Source organism: Ranitomeya variabilis, chromosome 2, assembly GCF_051348905.1.
Source record: "Ranitomeya variabilis isolate aRanVar5 chromosome 2, aRanVar5.hap1, whole genome shotgun sequence".
In the NCBI taxonomy this organism is placed as follows: Eukaryota; Metazoa; Chordata; class Amphibia; order Anura; family Dendrobatidae; genus Ranitomeya; species Ranitomeya variabilis.
This window is the reverse complement of record NC_135233.1, coordinates 615,335,120-615,361,651: the sequence shown is the minus strand read 5'-3', so window position 1 is coordinate 615,361,651 and position 26,532 is coordinate 615,335,120. Positions and strand designations below refer to the sequence as shown.

The 26,532-nt window shown below is 46.9% G+C and overlaps 1 protein-coding gene across 4 annotated transcripts in view; it reads left to right on the top strand.

The window, feature by feature from the left end:
• Nucleotides 1–26,532, top strand: part of SLC9A5 (solute carrier family 9 member A5) — a 54,107-nt gene that overhangs the window by 8,706 nt on the left and 18,869 nt on the right. For 2 of the 4 annotated variants that reach the window (XM_077288767.1, XM_077288766.1), the window contains exons 2-10: nucleotides 85–387; nucleotides 4,190–4,353; nucleotides 11,006–11,084; nucleotides 13,805–13,982; nucleotides 15,296–15,516; nucleotides 15,723–15,925; nucleotides 24,549–24,638; nucleotides 26,013–26,083; nucleotides 26,394–26,523. In XM_077288767.1, coding sequence (XP_077144882.1) covers nucleotides 85–387; nucleotides 4,190–4,353; nucleotides 11,006–11,084; nucleotides 13,805–13,982; nucleotides 15,296–15,516; nucleotides 15,723–15,925; nucleotides 24,549–24,638; nucleotides 26,013–26,083; nucleotides 26,394–26,523 — 1,439 coding nt within the window. Of the gene's footprint in view, nucleotides 1–84; nucleotides 388–4,189; nucleotides 4,354–10,303; nucleotides 10,745–11,005; nucleotides 11,085–13,804; nucleotides 13,983–15,295; nucleotides 15,517–15,722; nucleotides 15,926–24,548; nucleotides 24,639–26,012; nucleotides 26,084–26,393; nucleotides 26,524–26,532 lie in introns of those variants that run through there. The other 2 variants (XM_077288768.1, XM_077288769.1) reach the window with 2 other exon arrangements.

Below are 26,532 nucleotides of genomic sequence, written 5' to 3'. Positions count from 1 at the left end.
TTCTACAAAAATAAAGGACATTTTTAGAAGTCCTTGGCTATAAGTGTGCGAGGTCCTCATCCATGTATCTTCATTACTTTGCAGTGTTCCACTTGTCCAGGAAGGTGACCACCGTCGTGCCGGAGAGCTGTCTGCTGATCATCCTAGGACTGGCCCTTGGAGGGATTGTCTTGGCCATAGCCCAGAGGGCTGAGTTCCAGCTAGAGCCCAGTATGTTCTTCCTCTTTCTTCTCCCGCCAATAGTCTTGGACTCTGGATATTTCATGCCGAGTCGCCTATTTTTCGACAATATTGGTGCAATTCTCATGTATGCTGTGGTTGGCACAGTTTGGAATTCCTTTGCCACTGGAGTAGCCCTATGGGGCGTCAAGCTATTGGGGCTCATGGGTAAGTCCAAAGATCTGTTATCCTAAAAGATATATATAATAGTAAAAATGAGCTGCAAATATTAGTTAAGTTCCCTCAACAGGATGTAAATTATCAGTGGAGAGATAGTAACGTTTGATAATGGCTATTGATATACAGGGATGGGCCACCAAGCATGGCACCTCTTACCGAAATTGGGGCCCTTCATTTCTGAACGTTCCTGTTCTCCCCGCTTGTGTTACTGGGAGAGACACATAGAGCTTTCATCCAGCCTATATTACTGGGAGACGCACAGAGCTCACATCTAGCCTTATATATTACTGGGAGAGACACACAGATCTCACATCCAGCCTATATTACTGGGAGAGACACACAGACCTCACATCCAGTCTATATTACTGGGAGAGACACACAGACCTCACTTCCAGCCTGCATTACTGGGAGAGACACACAGAGCTCACATCCAGCCTGCATTACTGGTAGAGACACACAGAGCTCACATCCAGCCTATATTACTGGGAGAGACACATACCACACATCCAGCCTATATTATTGGGATAGACACAGACCACACATCCAGCCTATATTACTGAGAGAGACACACAGACCTCACTTCCAGCCTATATTACTGGGAGAGACACACAGACCTCACATCCAGCATATATTACTGGGAGAGACACACAGACCTCACATCCAGCCTATATTACTGAGAGACACACAGATCTCACATCCAGCCTATATTACTGGGAGAGACACATATCACACATCCAGCCTTTATTATTGGGAGAGACACACAGACCTCACATCCAGCCTATAATTACTGGGAGAGACACACAGATCTCACATCCAGCCTATATTACTGGGAGATGTACAAATAAAAAGTTGCACTCTATTGTGCTAAAGCATGTGAAAGTGAAATATCTAAAGCACTGAAAACTCTAGGAGAGGAAAAGTGCAAAATAGGGTCTTTTCTCCGGAGGAGGAAGTTATGTGAACTTTGAAACGCGTTAAGAGAATAGTGAATAAAATACCAATTTCTTTATTCATATACTGGGATTGTGATTTCTACAGCAGCGCTGTCAATATTCATGTTTCCTTCTATCTGCTATTGTGAAATATCGGAAAATATGAATAGCAATATGGCTTCTGAATACTAGAAAAAAAGAGAAGTTTTGCACATAATTTGGCCAAGTCAGTGAGATATTCACATTGATAGGGACCCATCAGTTTTTGAGACCACCTTGACGTTGGTTGATGGACAGGCATGACTTAGCCAAATTATGTACAAAGTCTCATTTTTTTCTTGTATTCAGAAGCCGTATTGCTATTCATATTTCATATATTTCACATTGATGTCACAATAGAGTGCAACCTTTTTCTTGTATATTGTATATGGAGGTAGCTGCTCCTAGTTTGCACCTATTCACACTAGCTTGGATGTGCCAGTCAGTATTTTGTTATTTGTATATTATTGGGAGACACACACAGACCTCACAGCCAGCGTATATTACTGTGAGAGAACACAGAGCTTACATCTGGCCTATATTAATGTGAGAGACATACAGACCTCACATCCAGCCTATATTAATGTGAGAGACACACAGACCTCACATCCAGCCTATATTACTGTGAGAGATACACGGAGCTTACACCTGGCCTATATTAATGTGAGAGACATACAGAAGTCACATCCAGCCTATATTACTGAGAGACACACAGACCTCACATCCAGCCTATATTACTGGGAGAGACACACAGACCTCACATCCAGCCTATATTACTGGGAGAGACACACATACCTTACATCCAGCCTGTATTACTGGGAGAGACACATAGATCTCACATCGAGCTTATATTACTGGAAGAGACACACAGGCCTCACATCCAGCCTATATTACTGGGAGAGACACACAGATCTCACATCTAGCCTATATTACTGGGAGACACACACAGATCTCACATCCAGCCTATATTACTGGGAGAGACACACAGATCTCACATCCAGCCTATATTACTGGGAGACACACACATATCTCACATCCAGCCTATATTACTGGGTGAGACACACAGACCTTACATCCAGCCTATATTACTGGCAGAGACACACAGATCTCACATCCAGCCTATATTACTGGGAGAGACACGCAGACCTCACATCCAGCCTATATTACTGGTAGAGACACACAGATCTCACATCCAGCCTATATTACTGGGAGAGACACACAGACCTCACATCCAGCCTATATTAGTGGGAGAGACCTTCCCACACAAAAAAATCTGAAACTTTAATCAGGCTGCATTTCAGGGGGTCTGAAAATGAATGAAGGAATGAATATTGCTGATTGAAACTTAGAACATTTTTCTTAAAGGGGTTTTCCATTTTCTTTGGTTGTAGTTTGTTTTAAAAAGAAAACTGTGCTTTACACACCCTCCCCGGGACCATTTCTCCCTATGTCTGGTATTAACTGTAGAGCTGATTTCACGTTGACAGTGCTGCAGCCAATAACCGAGCTCAGCGACTCTGAGCGCCTCGTGCTATCTACTCACGCAGAGCCGCTAAACTCACTGTTAGACAATAAGACGCACCAGGACAGCAGCGACTCAGAACTGGACGCGGGGAAAGTGGAAAAAAAACTCCGTTTTTTTTAACAAGCAAATTGCAGCTGGAGGACAGAAAACCCCTTTAATTTAAGGTTACCACTGACATACTGACTACGCACATCTGTGATTTTGATGAACCTCAATCAGATGCCTCATTAATGGCGTCTGTGTGCAATTACATTACGGACCCCCTGTGTAAGTTTGTTCTGCGAAACGGTCTATGGGCATGTGACTAAGGCCCATAGACTATAATGGGCACATGATCTATCTGCAAAAAAGAAAATATTGGACATGTGAATGAGGCATAATTCTAAGGGGACTGTTCCAGTTGTAGCAAACGACCACTTGTGTAAATAATTGGCATTGGTGAATTTGATCCCTGGCGAGCTGTGTACTCCTCTATTTATTTATCAGTGGTTCCTGGCCCTCGTTACTCTGCACATGTAAGCTCTCGGAGTAGAGTTAATAATTCATAGAGACACATTGTTGGTGTTATATACATACATCAATAATGCAGAGCTCGGAGGTTGTCCTCCTGACACGCTCCAGACTCCTGGGGGTCGGATGATTATCGCCATCACGTGCTCCACTCATGCAGGATCGTGTGTCGTTAGGACAAGTCTGGATGCATCGTCTGCACTTTTGCATCGCAGTGCGCACCTAGGACACGTGATCACGTAAGGAGAACAAAGGATCAGAAATCGACATGCATGTCAGACATTTATCAGGAGAAGAATACGGGGAGTCCTGCAGCAGATGCATGGATTCCCGCCTGCAAGACGCATTTATGTGAATGGGACAGTCACGTGTTCCTGCAACTACCTCATCCTTAGCGTCAGGATGATTTATTCTGGACCTCATCCCCATGTGGCCTGGAAGTGATTAAGGAAGACAATGGTCAATAAGTATTGATCGCTGCCAATTAATTCATGGTTGTATGATTAGTTGCTCTTTATTAGTGGCAGCAGGATTCCAGCAGACCGTCAAAGCAGCGGCATATACGTTCACAAGGGACAGATACGTAAATTTTTTTTTTTTTTTGCCCTCGAGTTGTATGAAGAAAATCCGCAGCGTCTTTACAGCGAGTGTTTACAAAATATCACACTTAGGAATAATTTTGCATACAATACGTGTGTTTTTGGCATCTTTTTGCTTCGTTTTTATGTGTGTTCTTGAAAAACAATGTATGTGATGTGTGTCTATGATATTGCTTTTGTTGCAGACCCCCAGGTGGACGCTGGATTGATGGACTTCCTGCTCTTCGGCAGCCTTATTTCAGCCGTCGACCCCGTCGCCGTTCTGGCCGTGTTTGAGGAAGTTCACGTCAATGAGACCCTGTTTATCATAGTATTCGGGGAATCGCTGCTCAACGACGCCGTCACTGTGGTACGTGCCTCACACATTAGGATGTCATGGTAAATTTGCAAAAATGGCTGAACTAGGTTTAAAAGTCTTCTATATTATGCTCCAGAGCTGAACTCACAGTTCTGCAGGCTTCATATCAGCTTTCCTGATATGTGTAATGTACACAGCTCGTTACCGTATTTTTCGGCATATAAGACGCACCGCAATATAAGACGCACCCCAAATTTGGGGTGAAAATGCAGAAAAAAAGATTTTTTTATAAGATGGGGGTCTGTCTTATTGTCCGAATTTAAGATCTCTTACCTGAGGGCAGGCAGTGGCAGAGCAGGGTCACAGGAGGCATGGTGGTGGCAGAGGTGAGGTGATGCTGAGGTGCGGTGGGCGGAACGGTGTGCACCTGAGCAGGGTCCCATCCTGCTTAGGTGGGCGACGCCATGGCCTGGTGTCCATGGGGAGGTTGCTGTGGCGGTGGCAGACATGCGGTCACTTTCTCAGGTGGCAGCGGCCAGGGTCCCTTCCACATTTGAGGTGACGCCGCAGTAGTGAAGGAGAGCAGCAGAGCTGGGTGGTTTTCCTGGTGGCGGCGGGCTTACCGGCATTGTGGCGGCGACAGAGGTGCGGGCATGATGTGGCACGGTGAGCTGTATGGCGTGAGCAGGTCCCATCCATATTTGAGGTGAATCTGCGGCCCGGTATTGATGGAGAGCAGCAGCGCTGGTGAGTTACGGTATTTTCTGTTGGCGGCGGCCATCTTGCTGAGGCCGCGCGTGCGCAGATTCACTACTCTGCGTCCCAGGGCTTCAGGAAAATGGCCGCCACGATCTCCATCTGCGCACGCGCGGCCTCCCGCGGCCATTTTCCTGAAGCCCTGGGACGCAGAGTAGTGAATCTGCGCACGCGCGGCCTCAGCAAAATGGCCGCCGCCACCGGAAAATACTGTAACTCACCAGCGCTGCTGCTCTCCATCAATACCGGGCCGCGGATTCACCTCAAATATGGATGGGACCTGCTCACGCCATACAGCTCACCGTGCCACATCATCCCCGCACCTCTGTCGCCGCCACAATGCCGGTAAGCCTGCGTTCCGAATATAAGACGCACCCCCCATTTTCCTCACAATTTTTTGGGGGAAAAAGTGCGTCTTATATGCCGAAAAATACGGTATGTCCGGACCTCTGTGCGGAGCTACATTCATCTGCTTCTAGGAAAGCTGGGAGAGCACCAAGCAGTGCTGGTACGGTGTAGTCACTGGCCGTCACCCAGCTCTCCTGCAGTCCTGAGTGGTATATCGGTCTAGATACTCCGCTATCAGCCCCGGCTATTACTGGCAGAAATAGATCAACATGGTGATCTCGGATTTTACAGAGTGGTGTGTCAGCTGCCTCGCCACGTCTTTAGCAGCTGCGAGCGACCTCTTTGTACCGTCACATCGTCTTGGCTGCACCGTTATAGGATCAGATGGTGCAAGAGCTGAAAACCAACTAGTGCAACTATCAGCGCTCATGTCGTGTGTAGCTCTCATCTACAACAGATGTAAGGTACGGTGCAACTTTGGCTCCCTGAGTGTGCTGAGGAGCTGACAATCTAATGAGCCACAGTGAAGACCTGAGGCTCTGGGCCTGTAACAGTAATTTATTGCCCAGATGTGAGAGATTAAAAAATGCTTTTCGCATAGTCCTAACACGATTATTTATAGCCTATGAACAGGATAAACTATAAATGTCTGATAAATGCAAATCTCTATCCCAAAACCCGGACCCTGGAGAATGGAGAGGGGGCCACGCTTGTGGAGGAGATAATGGAAAGACTAAAGGTACCTTCACACTAAGCGACGCTGCAGCGATACAGACAACGATGCCGATCGCTGCAGCGTCGCTGTTTAGTCGTTGTGTGGTCGCTGGAGAGCTGTCACACAGACGGCTCTCCAGCGACCAACGATGCCGAAGTCCCCTGGTAACCAGGGTAAACATCGGGTTACTCACATTCCGGTGCCCGGCGTCCGCTTCCCTGCACTCCTCCTGCATCCTGTGTCAGCGCCGAACATCTCCGGCATCTCCCACAGAGCACAGCGGTGACATCACCGCTCTGCTTTACGGCCGGCACTTACACAGGATGCAGGAGGAGTGCAGGGAAGCGGACGCTGGGCACCGGAATGTGAGTATGTGTTTTTTTTTTTTACTTTTACAATGGTAACCAGGGTAAACATCGGGTTACTAAGCGCGGCCCTGCGCTTAGTAACCCGATGTTTACCCGGGTTACCAGTGAAGACATCGCTGGATCGGTGTCACACACACCGATTCAGCGATGTCAGCGGGAGATCCAGCGACAAAATAAAGTTCTGGACTTTCAGCAACGACCAGCGATCTCACAGCGGGATCCTGATCGCTGCTTCGTGTCAAACACAATGATATCGCTATCCAGGACGCTGCAACGTCACGGATCGCTATCGTTATCGTTGTAAAGTCGCTTAGTGTGAAGGTACCTTTACGCATGAGGTGGGATCTGCATATCAACGTGTAATGCCCGACATAGGCATACACCTCTAAAGTCTATGTAGCAGAGCCAGGTAGGACAGGGTCTAGTCCTAGCCCTGCTGGATTTGATTAGATGCATCTGCATGACTTTTTTACTAGAACCAGGGCCTGTGGTCACAAAATATGTCAGTCTACTGGATGGAGCAGATTTGAATGTGCTGCTGGTGAGTGACCAGCCAAAATGTGAGCTGTAGCTCAGAAATAAACGTGTTGGTGTCTCTTTGAATGGAGACTGTACGGATCAGCTAGGAAAGCTGAGCAGTCTGTGTGCTGGAGCTGGTGACTGACCAGCCAGAATGTGAGCTATAGTTGAGAGAGGGACGTTCCAGGGGTCAGCTAGGAAAGCTGAGCAGTCTGTGTACTGGAGCTGGTGAGTAACCAGCCAAAATGTGAGCTATAGCTGAGAGAGGGACATGCTGGAGGTCAGCTAGAGGAAAGCTGAGCAGTCTGTGTGCTGGAGCTGGTGAGTGACCAGCCAAAATGTGAGCTGTAGCTGAGAGAGGGATGTGCTGTGGGTCAGTTAGGAAAGCTGAGCAGTCTGTGTGCTGGAGCTGCAGACAACCCTGTGGAAGCTGCAGCCTGATCAGTGTGAACTGTGCCTGGGATTGAACACTCTTGTTTGACGATGGAAGCTGTTGGAGCTCGGGCTGAAGGTGACACCGTGACTGGGGGGGATCGGCCTCTTCTGTGTATGAAGTAATCTGTGGGGTGAGTCCGCAATGACATATATCTGTTGAATTGGCTGTTTATTAGCTGTGATCCCTTTGTGCCTAGAAGAGATTGTTTTGTTTTCGGTTTTGATTCCCTTGGAGTTTTATGAAAATGTAACAACTCTGCTGGCATCACTGCATGGCCTCCCATCCCCCACCTGCATTACACTCAAACTCACTTACTTCTCTGGGCCTTGTTGTGACTTCTCTCTGCTGCCAGCTCCATGCTGTGTGCCTCATGTCTGCTGTTTGCTCTGTGCATGCTCTGTCTGTGTGCATAGGGGTGCGACTGTGTGCACCTTGCTAAGGTGTCCCTGGCCAATCGCCATGAGGCTTCCTGTATTTAAGACATCCCCACCCATTGGTGGGGGCCTGTGCAACTTACTCCCTCAGCCAGTTCTTTGCTGCTGAGGTGCCAGGCCCTGTCTCGCTTACTCTGTGTCCTGTGTAGCCACCCAGAGGGGCTTAGTACCCTGGTCTATGTCCTTGTGTAGCCACCCAGCGGGGCTTTGTACCCTGGACTATGTCTGCCACCCAGAGGGGCGTCGTACCCTGGCTTGCGTCCATGTCTTTGTGTCTTGTCCGGTTCCTGAGTTTGTCTTAGCCTAGTCTTGCTCCTATGTCCGTTTATATCCCTGTCTTGGTTTCCTTTCCCTGTTGTGCGTACTCTGTGTCTTGCTTTGCCCTACTCTGCCCTCTGTGTCTTGCTTTACTCTGCTTTCGGCTCCGCTCTCTGCAACCTTGCTTTGCTCCTTGCTCTGCATTCTGTGACCTTGCTCTGCACTCTGTGGTTTTGCTCTCGGCTCTGCACTCTGAGTCTTGCTCTGCACTCTGACTTTGCTCTGCTCTCAGCTCCGCACTCTGTGGTTTTGCTCTCAGCTCTGCTCTCTGTAGCTTTGCTCTGTACTCTGACTTTGCTCTGCACTCTGTGGCCCTGCTCTGTGGCTCCGCTCAGCTCTCGCTCTGCGGCTCCGCTCCTTGCGGTTCTACCTGGCTCCGCTCCTTGCGGTTCTACCTGGCTCCGCTCCTTGCGGTTCTACTTCTGTCGCTCTTGGCTCTGCCTCCTGCGTTTCTGCACTTGGCTCTGCCTCCTGCATTTCTGCACTTGGCTCTGCCTCCTGCGTTTCTGCACTTGGCTCCGCCTCCTGCATTTCTGCACTTGGCTCCGCCTCCAGCTCTTGGATCCGCCTCCTGCGTTTCTGCACTTGGCTTCCCCTCCTGCGTTTCTGTTCTTGGCTCTAGCTCCTGTGCTTTCACTCTGCATCCGCTCTTGCGGTCTTTATCTACCTATTATTAAGTCCTCCTGTCTGAACAGGTTCTTACCTGTTTTACATGCCTGCCTGCAGACCGGTCCCTACCGGTTCTTCCAGTGTTCCAGTCTTGTCCGCCTGTCCTGCCAGAGAGCCAGCCGTGCCTGCCTGCCTACCAGAGAGCCAGCCGTGCCCGCTTTCCTGTCTATGTTCCGTTCCCCGGTGGGATCAGCAGCCACAGCCAGACTCCACCCTGGAGTGGTACCTGGTAGCTTCCTATTGCACAAGTCTGACCTCACCATCAGAGGCTCCAGCGAACACCTAGGAAGCTACTTGGTTACGCCCCTTCCAGGGAAGTTTGGTCTGTGGTCCAGTGGGGCCACCCCCCCGCACGCCCACGCCAACCAGTCTGGGCACGAGTGTGACAGAAAGAAAGAAACCTTCACGTTTGGCCTAAACCACATTGCCTGTGTGAACGCTCCCTGAGAGCGCGAATCCCTACATCTCCTATAGTAGATTTTCTGCATTCTCTCCATAAAACACGTCAATCTTTAGTGCGTCATATTTGATTTTTGGCCGATTTGCATCAGTCATTGATATAGAAGTCGATCGGGCGCTCATTCTGACCTGGACGAATGCTGACGGGAACAGAACGATCATTCATGCTTCATCCGGGGCAACATGCTGCCGATAATGAGGAGTTTAACGTCGGCACAAATTATCTGAACAGCAGATGATCGAGCATTTTGCTTCTTCGCCATGTGAGGCCGATTACACAGGTATGCAAACTGCAAAATTTGGTTTTATTAAAGTTTATTTCAAATCCAATGACTGATCCTTTTTTTTTTTTATGCCCCGATATAAAGAAACACTTCTATTTTTAACCATCACTTATGGATTTTGCACACAACGTGCGTGAAATTGCATACAAGCCAGATGAACAAGAAACATTTGTTATTGTAGCCAAAAACTCAATAATCTATTGAACATTCATTCTGCAACTTTATTGGAAACTCTTTTGCCTTTTTCCTTTTCTCTTCAAAGCTTCTTGATCTCTTTTCTCTTATAGAAGGCCTGCGGATCTTCTCTGTGAAGTAGTTTCCTCTCGTGTTCACGTTCCATGTAACTTGGTATCCTCATTCCATCTCCTTGATATCCTGGTGAAATCTTTCTCCTTGCTCTTCGATAACCACACCAAGGTTTTCAGGAAAATACTCCAAATGGAAACGTAACGTCAAATTCATCAGACAACCCAGGGCTCTTTGTAACTTTTCAGCATGTTCTCCAAGATGGACTTACCTTTTTGGATCTTTGTTGTTACCTAGAAATTTCTTCACAATTTCTGTAAAAGAAACCCAAACCGTTTTCTCAACAGCTTTGATTTTTGTTTCGAACACGTCGTCCTTCATGAGTTTCCGAATATCCAGACCCACATAAATGCGTTCCTTCACTTTTGCTTCGGACAGTCCCTGAAACTTGGTACAAAGGTACCTGTCTCTATTTCTTTTGGTAGATCTTTCATCTGTCCAAGCTGTATGGGATGACATTTTTTTAATATTTGTACTGAGTTCAGTGATCGAAAGTATAAAAATCACTTCTTACTTTTCAAACAATTTTACGCATGCGACCTGTGTAATCAGTAACGAGCATCTTTATTAACGATCCTTTGCCGATTATCACCTCCTCTAATTGTGCCTTACTATAGAGGGGCTTTATATTCAGAAGATTCTTTGTTACATTTTTCCTCTGTTTGCTGATACAATAACGATACATAAAACCCAGCAGGACTGATCTTCATGTGACCTGTTATCGGACGCCAACACCGGGCACTGCTCGTCTGGGAGCTCAGGGGATAAAAGCGCTTTTGTGACTCCGGATAATAAGACATTTAATAAGTGAACCCTGTGGCCCCATGCAGGTACATGAACAATAGGAATCCTGATCGATAACCACACTGACATCGCCGGCTCCCGTTCAGACCTCCATCCCCGCCACATGGATGACTTGTTATTTCATTGTGATTTCATAACCCTCTTATATCAGGGAACAATGGCTGACCTGACCCTCGTGTAACACCCGGGGTCTTTGGTCCCCCCTTTAGCTGTGGCGGCTCGGACCATACTTTTACAGATGTCGTACATTATGACTCACGTCGTTTTTGTGCTTTTTTTTTTTGCAGGTTTTGTACAAAGTGTTTAATTCCTTTGTTGAGATGGGACCGAGGAACGTCCAGGCCGCAGATTACGTGAGAGGCGTGGGTGAGTACTCGCCAGAGGCGCTGGGGTCCATCTGGCACCTCAGATTCTGCTTCGGCCCTTGTAGTGATGAAGGTTATAGCAGAGGAGCTGGGTGTGATTCACACTGCACGACAAGTATGTGCACCCCCATGTCATGGAAGAAGGCGACAGAAATTGTCTCTTCCGCTTCCACCAACGTCCCAGACATATTTTCATGTATTTATTGTGGATAAATGTACAAAATGATATCACTGATTGCATTTTTTGCTTCCACATGAGCTTTTCACTATGGTGCCTGCATGGTCTTTCACAATAGGTGATGTCACAGCTCGCCTCCTCCTCCTGTACAATGTCTGATAACACCTCTACATACAGTAGATAACGCTGAATCCACCATTCACAATAGGTGATGTCACAGCTCACCTCCTCCTCCTGTACAATGACTGATAACACCTCTATATACAGTAGATAACACAGGATCCACCATTCACAATAGATGTCACAGCTCACCTCCTCCTCCTGTACAATGACTGATAACACCTCTATATATAGCAGATAACACAGCATCCACCATTCACAATAAGTGATGTCACAGCTCACCTCCTCCTGTACAATGACTGATAACACCTCTATATACAGTAGATAACACAGGATCCACCATTCACAATAGATGATGTCACAGCTCACCTCCTCCTCCTGTACAATGACTGATAACAACTCTATATACAGTAAATAACACAGAATCCAAATTTCACAATAAGTGATATCACAGCTCACCAGTCCAAGCACTACCGTCCCTGGGAAGCAGCCCAGGGGCCGGAGAAGAGGTCGTTTACGGCCTATGGGCCTGAGGTTCCCCACTGCTGCTATACATGAAGATTGACAGATCAGTGTGGGGAGAGCAGTAACTTTTACACCAGAGTCCATGAGCCTCAGCCAGGAATGATCTTGTGTCCAGGGGTCCCTTTGCCTCCCTTAGCGCCCTTTGCCTCCCTTAGCGCCCTTTGCCTCCCTTATCGCCGTTTGCCTCCCTTATCGCCGTTTGCCTCCCTTATTACCCTTTGCCTCTCTTAGCGCCCTTTGCCTCCCTTATCTCCCTTTGCCTCCCTTATCGCTCTTTGTCTCCCTTATCTACCTTTGCCTCCCTTATCACCCTTTGCCGCCCTTTGCCTCCCTTATCGCCTTTTGCATCCTATATCTCCCTTTGCCTCCCTTATCGCCCTTTGCCTCCCTTAGCGCCTTTTGCCTCCCTTATTGCCCTTTGCCTTCCTTATTGCCCTTTGCCTCCCTAATTGCCCTTTGCCTCCCTTATCGCACTTTGCCTCCCTTATCGCACTTTGCCTCCCTTATCTCCCTTTGCCTCCCTTATCGCCCTTTGCCTCCCTTATCGCCCTTTGCCTCCCTTATCGCCCCTTGCCTCCCTTATTGCCCTTTGCCTCCCTTATTGCCCTTTGCCTCCCTTATTGCCCTTTGCCTTCCTTATCGCCCTTTGCCTTCTTTAACGCCCTTTGCCTTCCTTATCGCCCTTTGCCTTCCTTATCGCCCTTTGCCTTCCTTATCGCCCTTTGCCTCCCTTTTCACCCTTTGCCTCCCTTGTCGCCCTTTGCCTCCCTTATCGCTCTTTGTCTCCCTTATCTACCTTTGCCTCCCTTATCACCCTTTGCTGCCCTTTGCCTCCCTTATCGCCCTTTGCCACCCTTTGCATCCCTTATCGCCCTTTGCCTCCCTTAGCACCCTTTGCCTCCCTTTTCTCCCTTTGCCTCCCTTATCGCCCTTTGCCTCCCTTTTTGCCTTTTGCCTCCCTTATTGCCCTTTGCCTCCCTTATCTCCCTTTGCCTCCCTTATCGCCCTTTGCCTCCCTTATCGCCCTTTGCCTCCCTTAGTGCCTTTTGCCTCCCTTATCGCCCTTAGCCTCCCTTTTTGCCCTTTGCCTCCCTTATTGCCCTTTGCTTCCCTTATCGCACTTTGCCTCCCTTACCTCCCTTTGCCTCCCTCATCGCCCTTTGCCTCCCTTATCGCCTTTTGCCTCCCTTATCGCCTTTTGCCTCCCTTATCGCCTTTTGCCTCCCTTATCGCTCTTTGCCTCCCTTATCACCCTTTGCCTCCCTTATCTCCCTTTGCCTCCCTTTTTGCCCTTTGCCTCCCTTATCTACCTTTGCCTCCCTTATCTACCTTTGCCTCCCTTATCTACCTTTGCCTCCCTTATCGCCCTTTGCCTCCCTTATCGCCTTTTGCCTCCCTTTGCGCCCTTAGCCTCCCTTTGCGCCCTTAGCCTCCCTTTGCGCCCTTTGCCTCCCTTATTGCCCTTAGCCTCCCTTATTGCCCTTAGCCTCCCTTAGCGCCTTTTGCCTCCCTTTGCGCCCCTTTGCGTCCTTTGCCTCCCTTTGCGCCCCTCAGCGCCCTTTGCCACCCTTATCGCCCTTTGCCACCCTTATCACCCTTTGCCTCCCTTATCTCCCTTTGCCTCCCTCAGCGCCCTTTGCCTCCCTTTTTCGCCCTTTGCCTCCCTTATCGCCCTTTGCGCCCTTAGCCTCCCTTATTGCCCTTTGCCTCCCTTATCGCCCTTTGTCTCCCTTATCGCCCTTTGCATCCCTTATCACCCTTTGCCTCCCTTATCACCCTTTGCCTCCCTTAGCTCCTTTTGCCTCCGTTATCGCCCTTTGTCTCCCTTATCGCCCTTTGTCTCCCTTATCGCCCTTTATCGCCCTTATATCTCACCCATTTCTCTCATTCCCCCACAGGCTCCTTCTTTGTTGTCAGCCTCGGAGGCACAGCTGTCGGCTTAGTGTTTGCCTTCTTGCTCGCCCTCATCACCCGCTTTACGAAACGTGTCCGGATCATCGAGCCTCTGTTCATCTTCCTGATTGTGTACCTGGCCCACCTGACCGCGGAGATGGTGTCGCTCTCCTCCATATTGGCGTGAGTGCTTTATCCCGAGCTCTGCCCTAAATGGTTTTTTTATCAGCACCTTGATTTTCTTCTTAATTTGTGCACTGTGACTGGTAGTGTTGGTGGGCACTGTGACTGGCAGTGTTGGTGTGGCACTGTGACTGGCAGTGTTGGTGGGCACTGTGACTGGCAGTGTTGGTGGGGCACTGTGACTGGCAGTGTTGGTGGGCATTGTGACTGGCAGTGTTGGTGGGGCTGTGACTGGCAGCGTTGGTGGGGCAGTGAGACTGGCAGCGTTGGTGGGGCACTGTGACTGGCAGCGTTGGTGGGGCACTTTGACTGGCAGTGTTGGTGGGCACTGTGACTGGCGGTGTTGGTGGGGCACTGTGACTGGCAGTGTTGGTGTGGCACTGTGACTGGCAGTGTTGGTGTGGCTAATGAGTGGAAGCCGTGGGTCAGTGTGTGGCTCTGTGACGGGGAGATGGCCGGGAGCCGCCATGTCTTACACCAGGGCCGTGATGCATGGAATAAGTATAATTCAGATGTAATAATTGATCTTCTAACCCGTCACGTCGTGATCACCGCTGCCCGGAGAGGAAGGTGCCCAGTAATGCGCGGAGCGGGCAGGGGACACTGCGAGGATGAAGATGCTGCATCACTGCGGCAGAGCCAGGTATGGGGGGCCGCATCCTCCTGCAGCCCCCGCTTCTGTTTGTTTCCTCACTGCCCTATATAAGAGGAGCTGAGTCATGAGGATGTGTGAAGAACAAGGGAAGAAGAAAGCTCCTTCGTGACTCACCGGCGACCTGCAAGTGACAGACGCCGGTGCCCACACACTCCGCCCGGCTCACACTCCGCCACCCTGCTCGCCCTGATACTGACCATCACTTCTAGAATTAACGCTTCATCAATGGATAATGAAACTTTCTGGAAATCTCAAAAAAGAAACATTGTAACAAACGCTCTTGCTGTGTAACAACCAGAACAGGCTGTGTATATGAATGTTTCCATACACTCTTATCATATGCTGATTACAATTTGCCAGGCATCCGATCAGTTTCTCCTTTTTTATAGAAATTTCCTAGTAAAATGTCCAATTTTAGTGTTTTTAAAAAATTGGATCTTTTAGAAAATTGTAAGGTTTGAGCTCCATCTCGTGGCAGTTTAGTGTTGGTACAGTGCACAGTGTAATTTGTGTTTTTCTCTTTGGATATGTTTTTTTTATCACTGACACTGCTGGGATTTGTAGTTCCACTTCAGGTTTTTTAACCACTTCTTGTTGCATTATAAAGGCTATGTTTTTTACAGGTTTAATGCAGGACTACTTTTTGTCCTATGCACAGGGTGACATTTTGTGGCTTATGCTGCAAAAAATATGTGGAAGCCAACATCTCCAACAAATCCAGGACCACCGTCAAGTACACGATGAAGACATTGGCCAGCAGCTCCGAGACCATCATCTTCATCTTCCTGGGAATTTCGGCAGTGGACACATCTAAGTGGACGTGGGACACAGCGCTGGTCCTGTCCACGCTCCTCTTCATCTTTGTGTTCAGGGCCGTTGGTGAGTTTTTGCATTTTTTTCCCTCTGTAGCAGAAATAGGTGAATGTGTGTGTGCAGTGCAGGTGTCCGTCTGCCTCCGGAGCCTACAGGAGCTGATCAGCGAGCTCTGATATGGAGGAGCCGGCCGGCAGATCGCCCACAACACCTGGAAACATTTTCCCAAAGATGACAAATCTGATTTATTAAAGGCCACGTTTGTGTTGCAGGAGTGGTGCTGCAGACTTGCGTATTAAACCGCTTCCGACTCCTCCCGCTGGACAGGATAGACCAGGTGGTGATGTCGTACGGGGGTCTGCGGGGGGCCGTCGCTTTCGCTCTGGTCATTTTGCTAGATGGGAGGAAAGTGAAAGCCAAAGACTATTTCGTAGCAACAACAATCGTGGTGGTATTTTTCACCGTCATGTTTCAGGTGGGTGAATCGTCTTATTCTATCAGGTTAGGATAGAAATGGGAGAAATAGCTGATACTTTTTTCATTGTACACTATGTTTGAAGCAAAAGAGTAAATATTCAATCATAAGTAAGTACAAGTCTGAAATGTTATATTGTGTATTTATATAATGAAGCTATATAAAAAGTGCAGTCACTGTGTGCATACATTACATCCTGTGTTATACCCCAGAGCTGCACTCACTATTCTGCTGGTGCAGTCACTGTGTACATACATTACATTACTGATCCTGAGTTACATCCTGTATTATACTCCAGAGCTGCACTCACTATTCTGCTGGTGCAGTCACTGTGTACATACATTACATTACTGATCCTGAGTTACCTCCTGTATTATACTCCAGAGCTGCACTCACTATTCTCCTGGTGCAGTCACTGTGTACATACATTACATTACTGATCCTGAGTTATACCCTGTATTATACCCCAGAGCTGCACTCACTATTCTGCTGGTGCAGTCACTGTGTACATACATTACATTACTGATCCTGAGTTACATCCTGTATTATACCCCAGAGCTGCACTCACTATTCTGCTGGTGCAGTCACTGTGTACATACATTACATTATTGATCCTGAGTTACATCCTGTATTATACCCCAGAGCTGCACTCACTATTCTGCTGGTGCAGTCACTGTGTACATGCATTACATTACTGATCCTGAGTTACATCCTGTATTATACCCCAGAGCTGCACTCACTATTCTGCGGGTGCAGTCACTGTGTACATGCATTACATTACTGATCTTGAGTTACATCCTGTATTATACTCCAGAGCTGCACTCACTATTCTGCTGGTCCAGTTACTGTGTACATATATTACATTACTGATCCTGAGTTACATCCTGTATTATACTCCAGAGCTGCACTCATTATTCTGCTGGTGCAGTCACTGTGTACATACATTACATTACTGATCCTGAGTTACATCCTGTATTATACCCCAGAGCTGCACTCACTATTCTGCTGGTGCAGTCACTGTGTACATACATTACATTACTGATCCTGAGTTACATCCTGTATTATACTCCAGAGCTGCCCTCACTATTCTGCTGGTGCAGTCACATTACTGATCCTCAGTATTTGGTGTTGGGCTCCGCAGCGACGTCCTCTGGTCACACATTGATGCCTGCTGTGGTTGGTGATTGTGATGTTTTTTCACGATGTGATCCCGGCTCGTCCTCGTCGCTGCCTCTGTATCGGGCTGTGATTATCTGGTCTCTTTTGGTCTCTTTTCTCCATTGTGGACTCAGACTTGAACTTGTCAGTGAAACACTGTAACTCCAGAGATCTCTTATCCAATCAGTCTCGGCCCCTCGTGGACTTTTGGTTGTATGCGACTCTGTCATTATCGTTACATGCGGCCTTAAAAGGTTAAAACTTCCCTGCAGTCCCTCATTATGAGTTAATGTTCACATGAATCTGTGGTGGTCTGGTGGTCCTAGGTCCATGAATAACAATACATAACGAGTGCTCCATATACAGGTGGGCTATCTTTGGACAGATTTTTATATATATATATATATACATATATATATATATATATATATATATATATATGTGTATGTACCGTGTGTATGTGTGTATATATATATATATATATATATATATATATATATATATATATATATATATATATATATATATATACACACACAGTACAGACCAAAAGTTTGGACACACCTTCCCATTTAAATATTTTTCTGTAATTTCATGACTATGAAAATTGTACAATCACACTGAAGGCATCAAAACTATGAATTAACACATGTGGAATTATATACTTACCAAAAAAGTGTGAAACAACTGAAAATATGTCTTATATTCTAGGTTCTTCAAAGTAGCCACCTTTTGCTTTGATGACTGCTTTGCACACTCTTGGCATTCTCTTGATGAGCTTCAAGAGGTAGTCACCGGGAATGGTCTTCCAACAATCTTGAAGGAGTTCCCAGAGATGCTTAGCACTTGTTGGCCCTTTTGCCTTCACTCTGCGGTCCAGCTCACCCCAAACCATCTCGATTGGGTTCAGGTCTGGTGACTGTGGAGGCCAGGTCATCTGGCGTAGCACCCCATCACTCTCCTTCTTGGTCAAATAGCCCTTACACAGCCTGGAGGTGTGTTTGGGGTCATTGTCCTGATGAAAAATAAATGATGGTCCAACTAAGCGCAAACCGGATGGAATAGCATGTCGCTGCAAGATGCTGTGGTAGCCATGCTGGTTCAGTATGCCTTCAATTTTGAATAAATCCCCAACAGTGTCACCAGCAAAGCACCCCCACACCATCACACCTCCTCCTCCATACTTCACGGTGGGAACCAGGCCTGTAGAGTCCATCTGTTTACCTTTTCTGCGTCGCACAAAGACACGGTGGTTGGAACCAAAGATCTCAAATTTGGGCTCATCAGACCAAAGCACAGATTTCCACTGGTCTAATGTCCATTCCGTGTGTTCTTTAGCCCAAACAAGTCTCTTCTGCTTGTTGCCTGTCCTTAGCAGTGGTTTCCTAGCAGTTATTTTACCATGAAGGCCTGCTGCACAAAGTCTCCTCTTAACAGTTGTTGTAGAGATGTGTCTGCTGCTAGAACTCTGTGTGGCATTGACCTGGTCTCTAATCTGAGCTGCTGTTAACCTGCGATTTCTGAGGCAGGTGACTCGGATAAACTTATCCTCAGTAGCAGAGGTGACTCTTGGTCTTCCTTTCCTCGGGCGGTCCTCATGTGAGACAGTTTCTTTGTAGCGCTTGATAGTTTTTGCCACTGCACTTGGGGACACTTTCAAAGTTTTCCCAATTTTTTTGACTGACTGACCTTCGTTTCTTAAAGTAATGATGGCCACTCGTTTTTCTTTACTTAGCTGCTTTTTTCTTGCCATAATACAAATTCTAACAGTCTATTCAGTAGGACTATCAGCTGTGTATCCACCAGACTTCTGCACAACAAAACTGAGGGTCCCAACCTTATTTATAAGGCAAGAAATCCCACTTATTAAACCTGACAGGGCACACCTGTGAAGTGAAAACTATTCCTGGTGACTACCTCTTGAAGCTCATCAAGAGAATGCCAAGAGTGTGCAAAGCAGTCATCAAAGCAAAAGGTGGCTACTTTGAAGAACCTAGAATATAAGACATATTTTCAGTTGTTCCACACTTTATTGTTAAGTATATAAGTTCACATGTGTTAATTCATAGTTTTGATGCCTTCAGTGTGAATGTACAATTTTCATAGTTTCATGAAAATCTAGAAAAATCTTTAAATGAGAAGGTGTGTCCAAACTTTTGGTCTGTACTGTATACATATATTTTTTTAATTCTATGGTTGATTCTCCTGTAGTTCCACAACAACTCCACTGGGTGGCAGAATCTGCTGCATCTTATAAGGCTATGGGGGTGAACATTAAATTTTTTTGGGGCCTTTTATGTGTAACTGGAGACCTGTAGAGAACAGCAGATCTGTAGGTGAAGGCTCGATGAGTTTTAAGCTCTTTCTGTGGGGGGCTGCATACTGGATCATATCCACAGATTGGCACGGGGTCATATCCATCGGCCGGTCAGGGGGTGTTCACACCTGTATGTGCTTGCAGACAAACCTAGTGAGCTACGATAGGAGGAAGCACATTGGAGGCCAGCAGCATACAGATGCTTCCTCCGTCACTGACAGAGAGCCCTACCCCGGCCATGTGTGCGTCTGAGCCGCCATGTACAGAGGAACAAAGCCCGCATCCCCCCAGTAATGTGACCACAAGATGAAGTCACCCCCCCAGGACAGTGAAGTCACCGGAAGGTTTGGCTGCCGACCAGCTCCTCACATCATCCATCCGTCCATCTTGCATCTCAAGGCTTTATGCACAATAGGATAATACTAAAATATAAAATCACGTTTACTGTGGCATCTGATAATCCAGAAATTATCTGATTCTATATAATTTGTTTCCACAACTAAAATGGACTAGTAACACTGGAGAAGCCTACAGTGTGTGCTACAATTGTGTTCTGTGCAGTCCCGGAGTGATACACTGTAGCTGATACATTCCTGCAAGTTCAAGCTCAGTGAGTTCACAGCAGATCACCAAAAATGCTCACAGTGATCTGCTGTGAAGACACTGAGCTTGAACTGCGGTGACCTCATCACTGACTTTTTCCATCGCACTTCAGTCCTGCTGGAAATGCAGCCTCACTGACCGGCGGTAACCTCGATGAAGTCACAGCTAGTCACTGAGGCTGGTTCTCAGCCTGGACGGTCGCATCTTGCCACCGTCTAGGTTCAAAACTATTCATCCCCCAGACATGGATTACTGCGTGGGACAGAACAACCGACGGGTGAGGAATATTGTTGTTTTTTTATTTTTGGTTTATTACAGAAGACGAGGGATTCCGTGGAATTAGGTGTTAGGTATAACTGTGTTTGTTATTTGTAAATAAAAATGGAAAACTGTGGTTTGTTTAATTTCTAATAAAAGACTTTATTCTGTCTGTGTCTTTATTTACCATACAACTATAGGATTAGTAACGGATAGGTGTCTTATAGATGCATTTCTATTACTAACCCGTGGGCTTGATGTCGCCTGACAATACAAAGGTGACATCAACCCCACAAATAAGAACCCCACTTGCTCCTGCTACCATGCAAGTGGGAAGAGCCGGGCAAAATTCCAGAATTGGCGCATCTAATAGATGTGCCTATTTAGGGCGGCTGCGGGTTGCTATTGTTAGGCTGGGGGTCAATATCCTAAGCTGTCTGCTTTAGCATGACTGGTTGTGCTGATCGCCGGCAGAGCAGGGGAGAATGATGAGAACCATCTTCAGCACCCGGCTCTGGGGAATAGCGCTTACTGTAGCGCTTCTTCCCTGGTGACACTGTCATCTCCAGTACTGAAAATATCAGGACGTGTGAAACCGGCCTTAAAGTCAGTTCTGCTACTGGCAAATACCGTACGTCGTTGCAGCGTTCAATACAATTTTCAAAAAGTTTCAGTCTTCATCGCACGTTGATTATCTACAATTTGTGACTTTTTTGCGATTTTCATTTTGCCACTTTGCACTTTTGACAAATATATCAAGTGAGACTTTTGAAAGTTAGAAAAAAAAAAGTCTCACTCCAGAAGGGACGGATAGAAAACTGGAGAAACGGCTCTAAACAGAAATGTTATAGGTAAAGATGTGGCCGATTTTTCTCCATCTTCCTACTGGACGATAAATATCCGTAATTCAGAAATCCATCTTTGACCTACTGAAAATTCAAGATGTAAAATGTCGCCCATTTTTGTGCATAAAACTATGACATTTGTGACTTTTTTAAAGGGAACCTGTCACCTGAATTTGGCGGGACCAGATTTGGGTCAAATGGGTGGGGTTTTCGGGTGTTTGATTCACCCTTTCCTTACCCGCTGGCTGCATGCTGGCCGCAATATTGGATTGAAGTTCATTCTCTGTCCTCCGGAGTACACGCCTGCGCAAAGCAATATTGCCTTACGCAGGCGTGTACTATGGAGGACAGAGAATGAACTTCAATCCAATATTGCAGCCAGCATGCAGCCAGCGGGTAAGGAAAGGGTGAATCAAACACCCGAAAACCCCGCCCATATGACCCAAAACTGGTCCCGCCAAATTCAGGTGACAGGTTCCCTTTAAGATAGAAAACGGATCCCAACCCCCTGCTAAATTCCCTCCAGTGTTATTAAAGCTGCCATTATACAATGATTATACTGCATTTGCATAAGAATGGACGACCCCTTTAAAGAAGTGACAGGGAAGATTAGGTTAAGTGGATAATGTGACAAGTCCATTCGTTTCTCTGCAGGATGTAATTCACTTACACCTTGTCCTGTGTCTGTGTAATGTGCCGCCTTGGATACATCAGCTGCACCTCGGCTCCGTCCAGCAGATCATAACCAGATAATACAATATATTAACATGAGCTCAGCTTGTGGCGGCCGCGTCTAATGTGATGGCAATTGTACTACAGACATTAAAATTCACGGACATATGTTTATAAATTATCCCAAAAGATACCCAGGCTATAGCAGCAGATACAAGAAGATGTATAACTAACCAGGTTATACCAGCAGTGCTTATACACAGTGCCTTGAAAAAGTATTACAATCACTAAGTTAAATGTATTTTATTGGGATTTTCTGTGATACAATACAACGTAGCAAGGATTTGTGACGTGTAAAGGAAATGATACAACATCTCCTAAAAATATATCTGAAAATTGTGAGGTGCACAAGTATTCAGCCCCCTTTAGTCTGTTCCCCCTAAGCAAAAAAAAGTGGCCAAAAAAAAAGTGGCCAATTGTCCTCAGAAGTCACATAATTCGTACATTGTGTCCCCCTGGGTGTGATTTCTTTTAAGGAAAACTACAGCTGTTCGGTGAAGGCCTCGGAGGTTTGTGTGAGAGCATTAGGGATCAAACAGCATCATGAAAACCAAGGAGTCCACCAGACAGGTCAGGGATAATCTATTGAGAGGAGTAAAGCAGGAGGGTTAGGTTATAGAAAATAGCTCATGCTCTGAACATCTAGCTGAGCACTCTGCAATCCATCATTTAAAAATAGACGGAGTATAGCACAACTGCAGAACTACCAAGACATGGCCGTCCACCTAACCTGATATCCCAAGCAAGGAGAGCACTAATTTGAGATGCTGCCAAGAAGCTCATGGTCAGCGGAGGATCAGCAGAGATCCACAGCTCAGGGGGGAGAATCTGTCCACAGGACAACTATTGGTCGTAAACTCCACAAATCTAGACTTTATGGAAGAGTGGCAAAAAGGAAGGCATTTTTGAAAGCCGTAAGAAGCACAATTTGCAGTTTCTGTGGGCACAGCGCATGTGGAAGAAGGTGCTTGGGTCAGATGAGACCAAACGAGAATTTGTAGGGCTAAATGCAAAACCTTATGTGTGGCAGAAAACTTACACTGCACTCAAAATACCAAAGAAGGGGCCACACAGGTGGATTCTATTGATCATCATTAGGCATTTAGGACAACATTGGATCATTCAGAGATCCACAATGAACTTCTGGAGTGAGTTTGCTGCACTGAAAGTAAAGGGGCTGAATAATATTGCACACCCCACTTTTCAGTTTTTGAATTTCCACAAAAATTTTAAATAATCAATAAATTTCGTTCAACTTCACAATTGTGTTCCACTTGTTGATTCTTCACCAAAAATTTACATTTGGTATCTTTATGTTTGAAGCATGATATGTGGGAAAAGGTTGAAAAGTTCCAGGGGGCTGAATACTTTCGCAAGGCTCTGTACAAATGCACCTCACAAGTTTCAGTTCCATATTTTAAAAATAATTAGTACACCCTGTATCATTTCCTTTACACGTCGCACATACTTGTTACTTTGTGTTGGTGTCATATAAAATCTCAATAAAATATATTTAAGTTTGTGGGTGAAACATTAACAAATGTGGAAAAGTTCACGGGGTATGAAGACTTTTTTTAAAAGCACATTAACCTAGGAATCTTCTGTATAATTATAGCGCTCCAGGGCTGATGTGCCGCTCTGGATTATGGGAAAGCTGGGTTCCACCACTCATGGCCATCATTGTCTCTCTCCGGGAAGCCATTGAGGATGCGGCATATGGAGCACATACTACTTCTTTGATCTCGGTATAAAGCCTCCTTTATTTCGGATTCTATGTAGGAAAACATCTCCTTATTATCTTTATTCCCGTCCTCTGCGTTTGCGGTCGCAGCAGTCGCCGTCTGTCAGTTCCCATCCAGGGCCGCCATGATTACTGATCAGAGACGTCTCCTGTCCAGTATCTGCGGGTGTCACATCCATAGATCATCCCGTGACAATAGGGAGTAACGAGGCTCCTTAAAAGTCAGTGGCCCCAAATACGGGGGTCACAAGGGTCCCAGCAGGAGAGGCACATTGCAGATGGTCAGAGAAGAAGCCAGCCCCCCTCATTGGGATTATGAGGTTTTTATTGTATGTTCATCATTGACCTTATTGGATGTCAGTATATTGAGCTTTTATTAAAGGGGATGTCGGACATAGCATCCGGATGTGATTGATGTCAGGGTACCATAGGAAGAGTCTGAAGACCCCAAAAATGTCCTAAAATATGACATTATCAAGGCTATTCAGGGGTCAGAAAGGTGGCCAAAATAGCGCCACAGCTGTCACAGGCTGGTTGTGGTATTGCAGCGCAGCCCCATACATTTAATTAGATCTGATTTACTTTGAATTAATGATTCAATGTTAAAAAAGTATGGACCATTATAAAAGCCCATAATATGACTCTGCACAGCCACCATCTTTTCATGACGACCATGGACCCGACATGTTTTGGGTCCTGGGCTTAGCAAATCCAAATTCTCGTAGCCATCTTTCCCCCCGATCATACAATGGTTTGGCATTCCTGTGGTCCTCAGCCGAGCTGAGCTCAGGCTTTCCGGCAGCTGCCTGGCATTAGGTGTCGAGCTCGCTTGTATCATGAGACACATTTATCTCATAGGTCAGGGGTCCGCTGCCGTGTCCCGGTGGGCCCATATTTTCCTGGCATAACCTGGAACAATCTAAAGTTTTCAGAAACTTTTAACACTCACCTACTTTTCTTGTATTTCAGGGTCTGACCATCAAACCTCTGGTCAAGTGGTTAAAAGTGAAGAGACGAGACCACCACAAGCCGACGCTAAGCGAGGAATTACACGAGCACGTAAGATCGTCGGCCGCGACAGCTGCTCATCCTCCGTCCCCAGCAAATCATCCGCAACATCTAATTAAAGGGAACCTGTCACCCCGGTTTTTCACTCTGAGATAAAAATACCGCTACATAGGGCATGAGCTGTGCTTTACAAAAGTGTTTTTTTTCTACCCTGATTCCCCACCTAAGCTGCTGAAATTACTTACCAAAGTCGCCGTTTTCGCTTGTCAATCATGCTGGTCTGGTCTGATGGGCGTGGTGACAAAGCTGTTTCTTCCCCCAGATCTTGCTTGGGTTTTCGTTGGTGGCGTAGTGGTTTGCGACTGCGCAGGTGACGAAAAAGAGCGCGATCTGTGCTATATCCCTGGTGATCGGTGGGGGCGGCCATCTTCCTGTGGCCGCGCGTGCGCAGTTGGAGCGCTCTGCTGCCCGGGGCTTCAGGAAAATGGCCGCGGGCTGCCGCGCATGCGCAGATGGAGATCGCGGCGGCCATTTTTCTGAAGCCGAGATGCGAACTCTGCTTCAGGAAAATGGCCGCTGCGATCTCCATCTGCGCACGCGCGGCAGCCCGCGGCCATTTTCCTGAAGCCCCGGGCAGCAGAGCGCTCCAACTGCGCACGCGCGGCCACAGGAAGATGGCCGCCCCCACCGATCACCAGGGATATAGCACAGATCGCGCTCTTTTTCGTCACCTGCGCAGTCGCAAACCACTACGCCACCAACGGAAACCTAAGCAAGATCTGGGGGAAGAAACAGCTTTGTCACCACGCCCATCAGACCAGACCAGCATGATTGACAAGCGAAAACGGCGGCTTTGGTAAGTAATTTCGGCAGCTTAGGTGGGGAATCAGGGTAGAAAAAAAAACACTTTTATAAAGCACAGCTCATGCCCTATGTAGCGGTATTTTTATCTCAGAGTGAAAAACCGGGGTGACAGGTTCCCTTTAAGAGCTCAGGGCAAACCGCAGGGTCAGGGTCAGCTCCTCTGTGGCTTAGGGGGAAGCCGTGGGGGTCTACATAGAGATATAAGAGGGCATCATCATGTCATACCATCATCTTCTATTAAAAACACTCTTAAAGGGGGTGTCTAGCTGCTCAGACCCCCACCGATCACAAGAGCCAGGGGACAAAATTTCCCTGTACTGAGCATGTGCGACCACAAACCCCTATACGTAGTAAATAGAACAGTGGTCGCACATGCTCAGTACCACTCCATTCACATGGAGGACTCTGGGACCCCCTTATTTGTGATCTATGGGGTCCCGGCCATCAGCGATCATGGGACCTGCGGATAGGGGATGTATGTTACAGGGAAAATTAAAACTTTCATAACTATTGTTAAGTTTAGCTGCCTTCAGTCATGAAAATGTTTTCTCTCTTCTTCAGGCCTTTGACCACATTATGGCCGCCGTGGAGGATATAATTGGACATCACGGCTACCATCATTGGAGAGACAAGTAAGTACACCCTGACTTATCGCAACCTGCATGATTAGATAACACATCTGTCCTTGTTTTAACTGAGATTTCCCACCTGTCGAGAGAGACACATAATTACTTATTTAAAGGGGTTCAGAATCCCCCAAACAGCACCACCCCTGTGTACAGGCTGTGAGTAGTAGTAGTAGCTTGAAACTGATGCAGAATCAGAATCTAAAGTTTATTAGAAAGTTGCAGAAAACTTAAGACTGATTGTGACCAATCCAGATGATAGTGGTGTCTCTTTCTAACGTGTCTTCTTCTGGTTGGCCACCATTGAATGCTGCAGGTGGGAGCAGTTTGATAAGAAATACTTGAGTCAGCTCCTGATGAGGAAATCTGCGTATCGCATCAAGGATGAGATCTGGGAGGTTTGCTACAAGCTGAATATTCGGGATGCACTGAGTCTGGCAGATCAGGTACTCTGC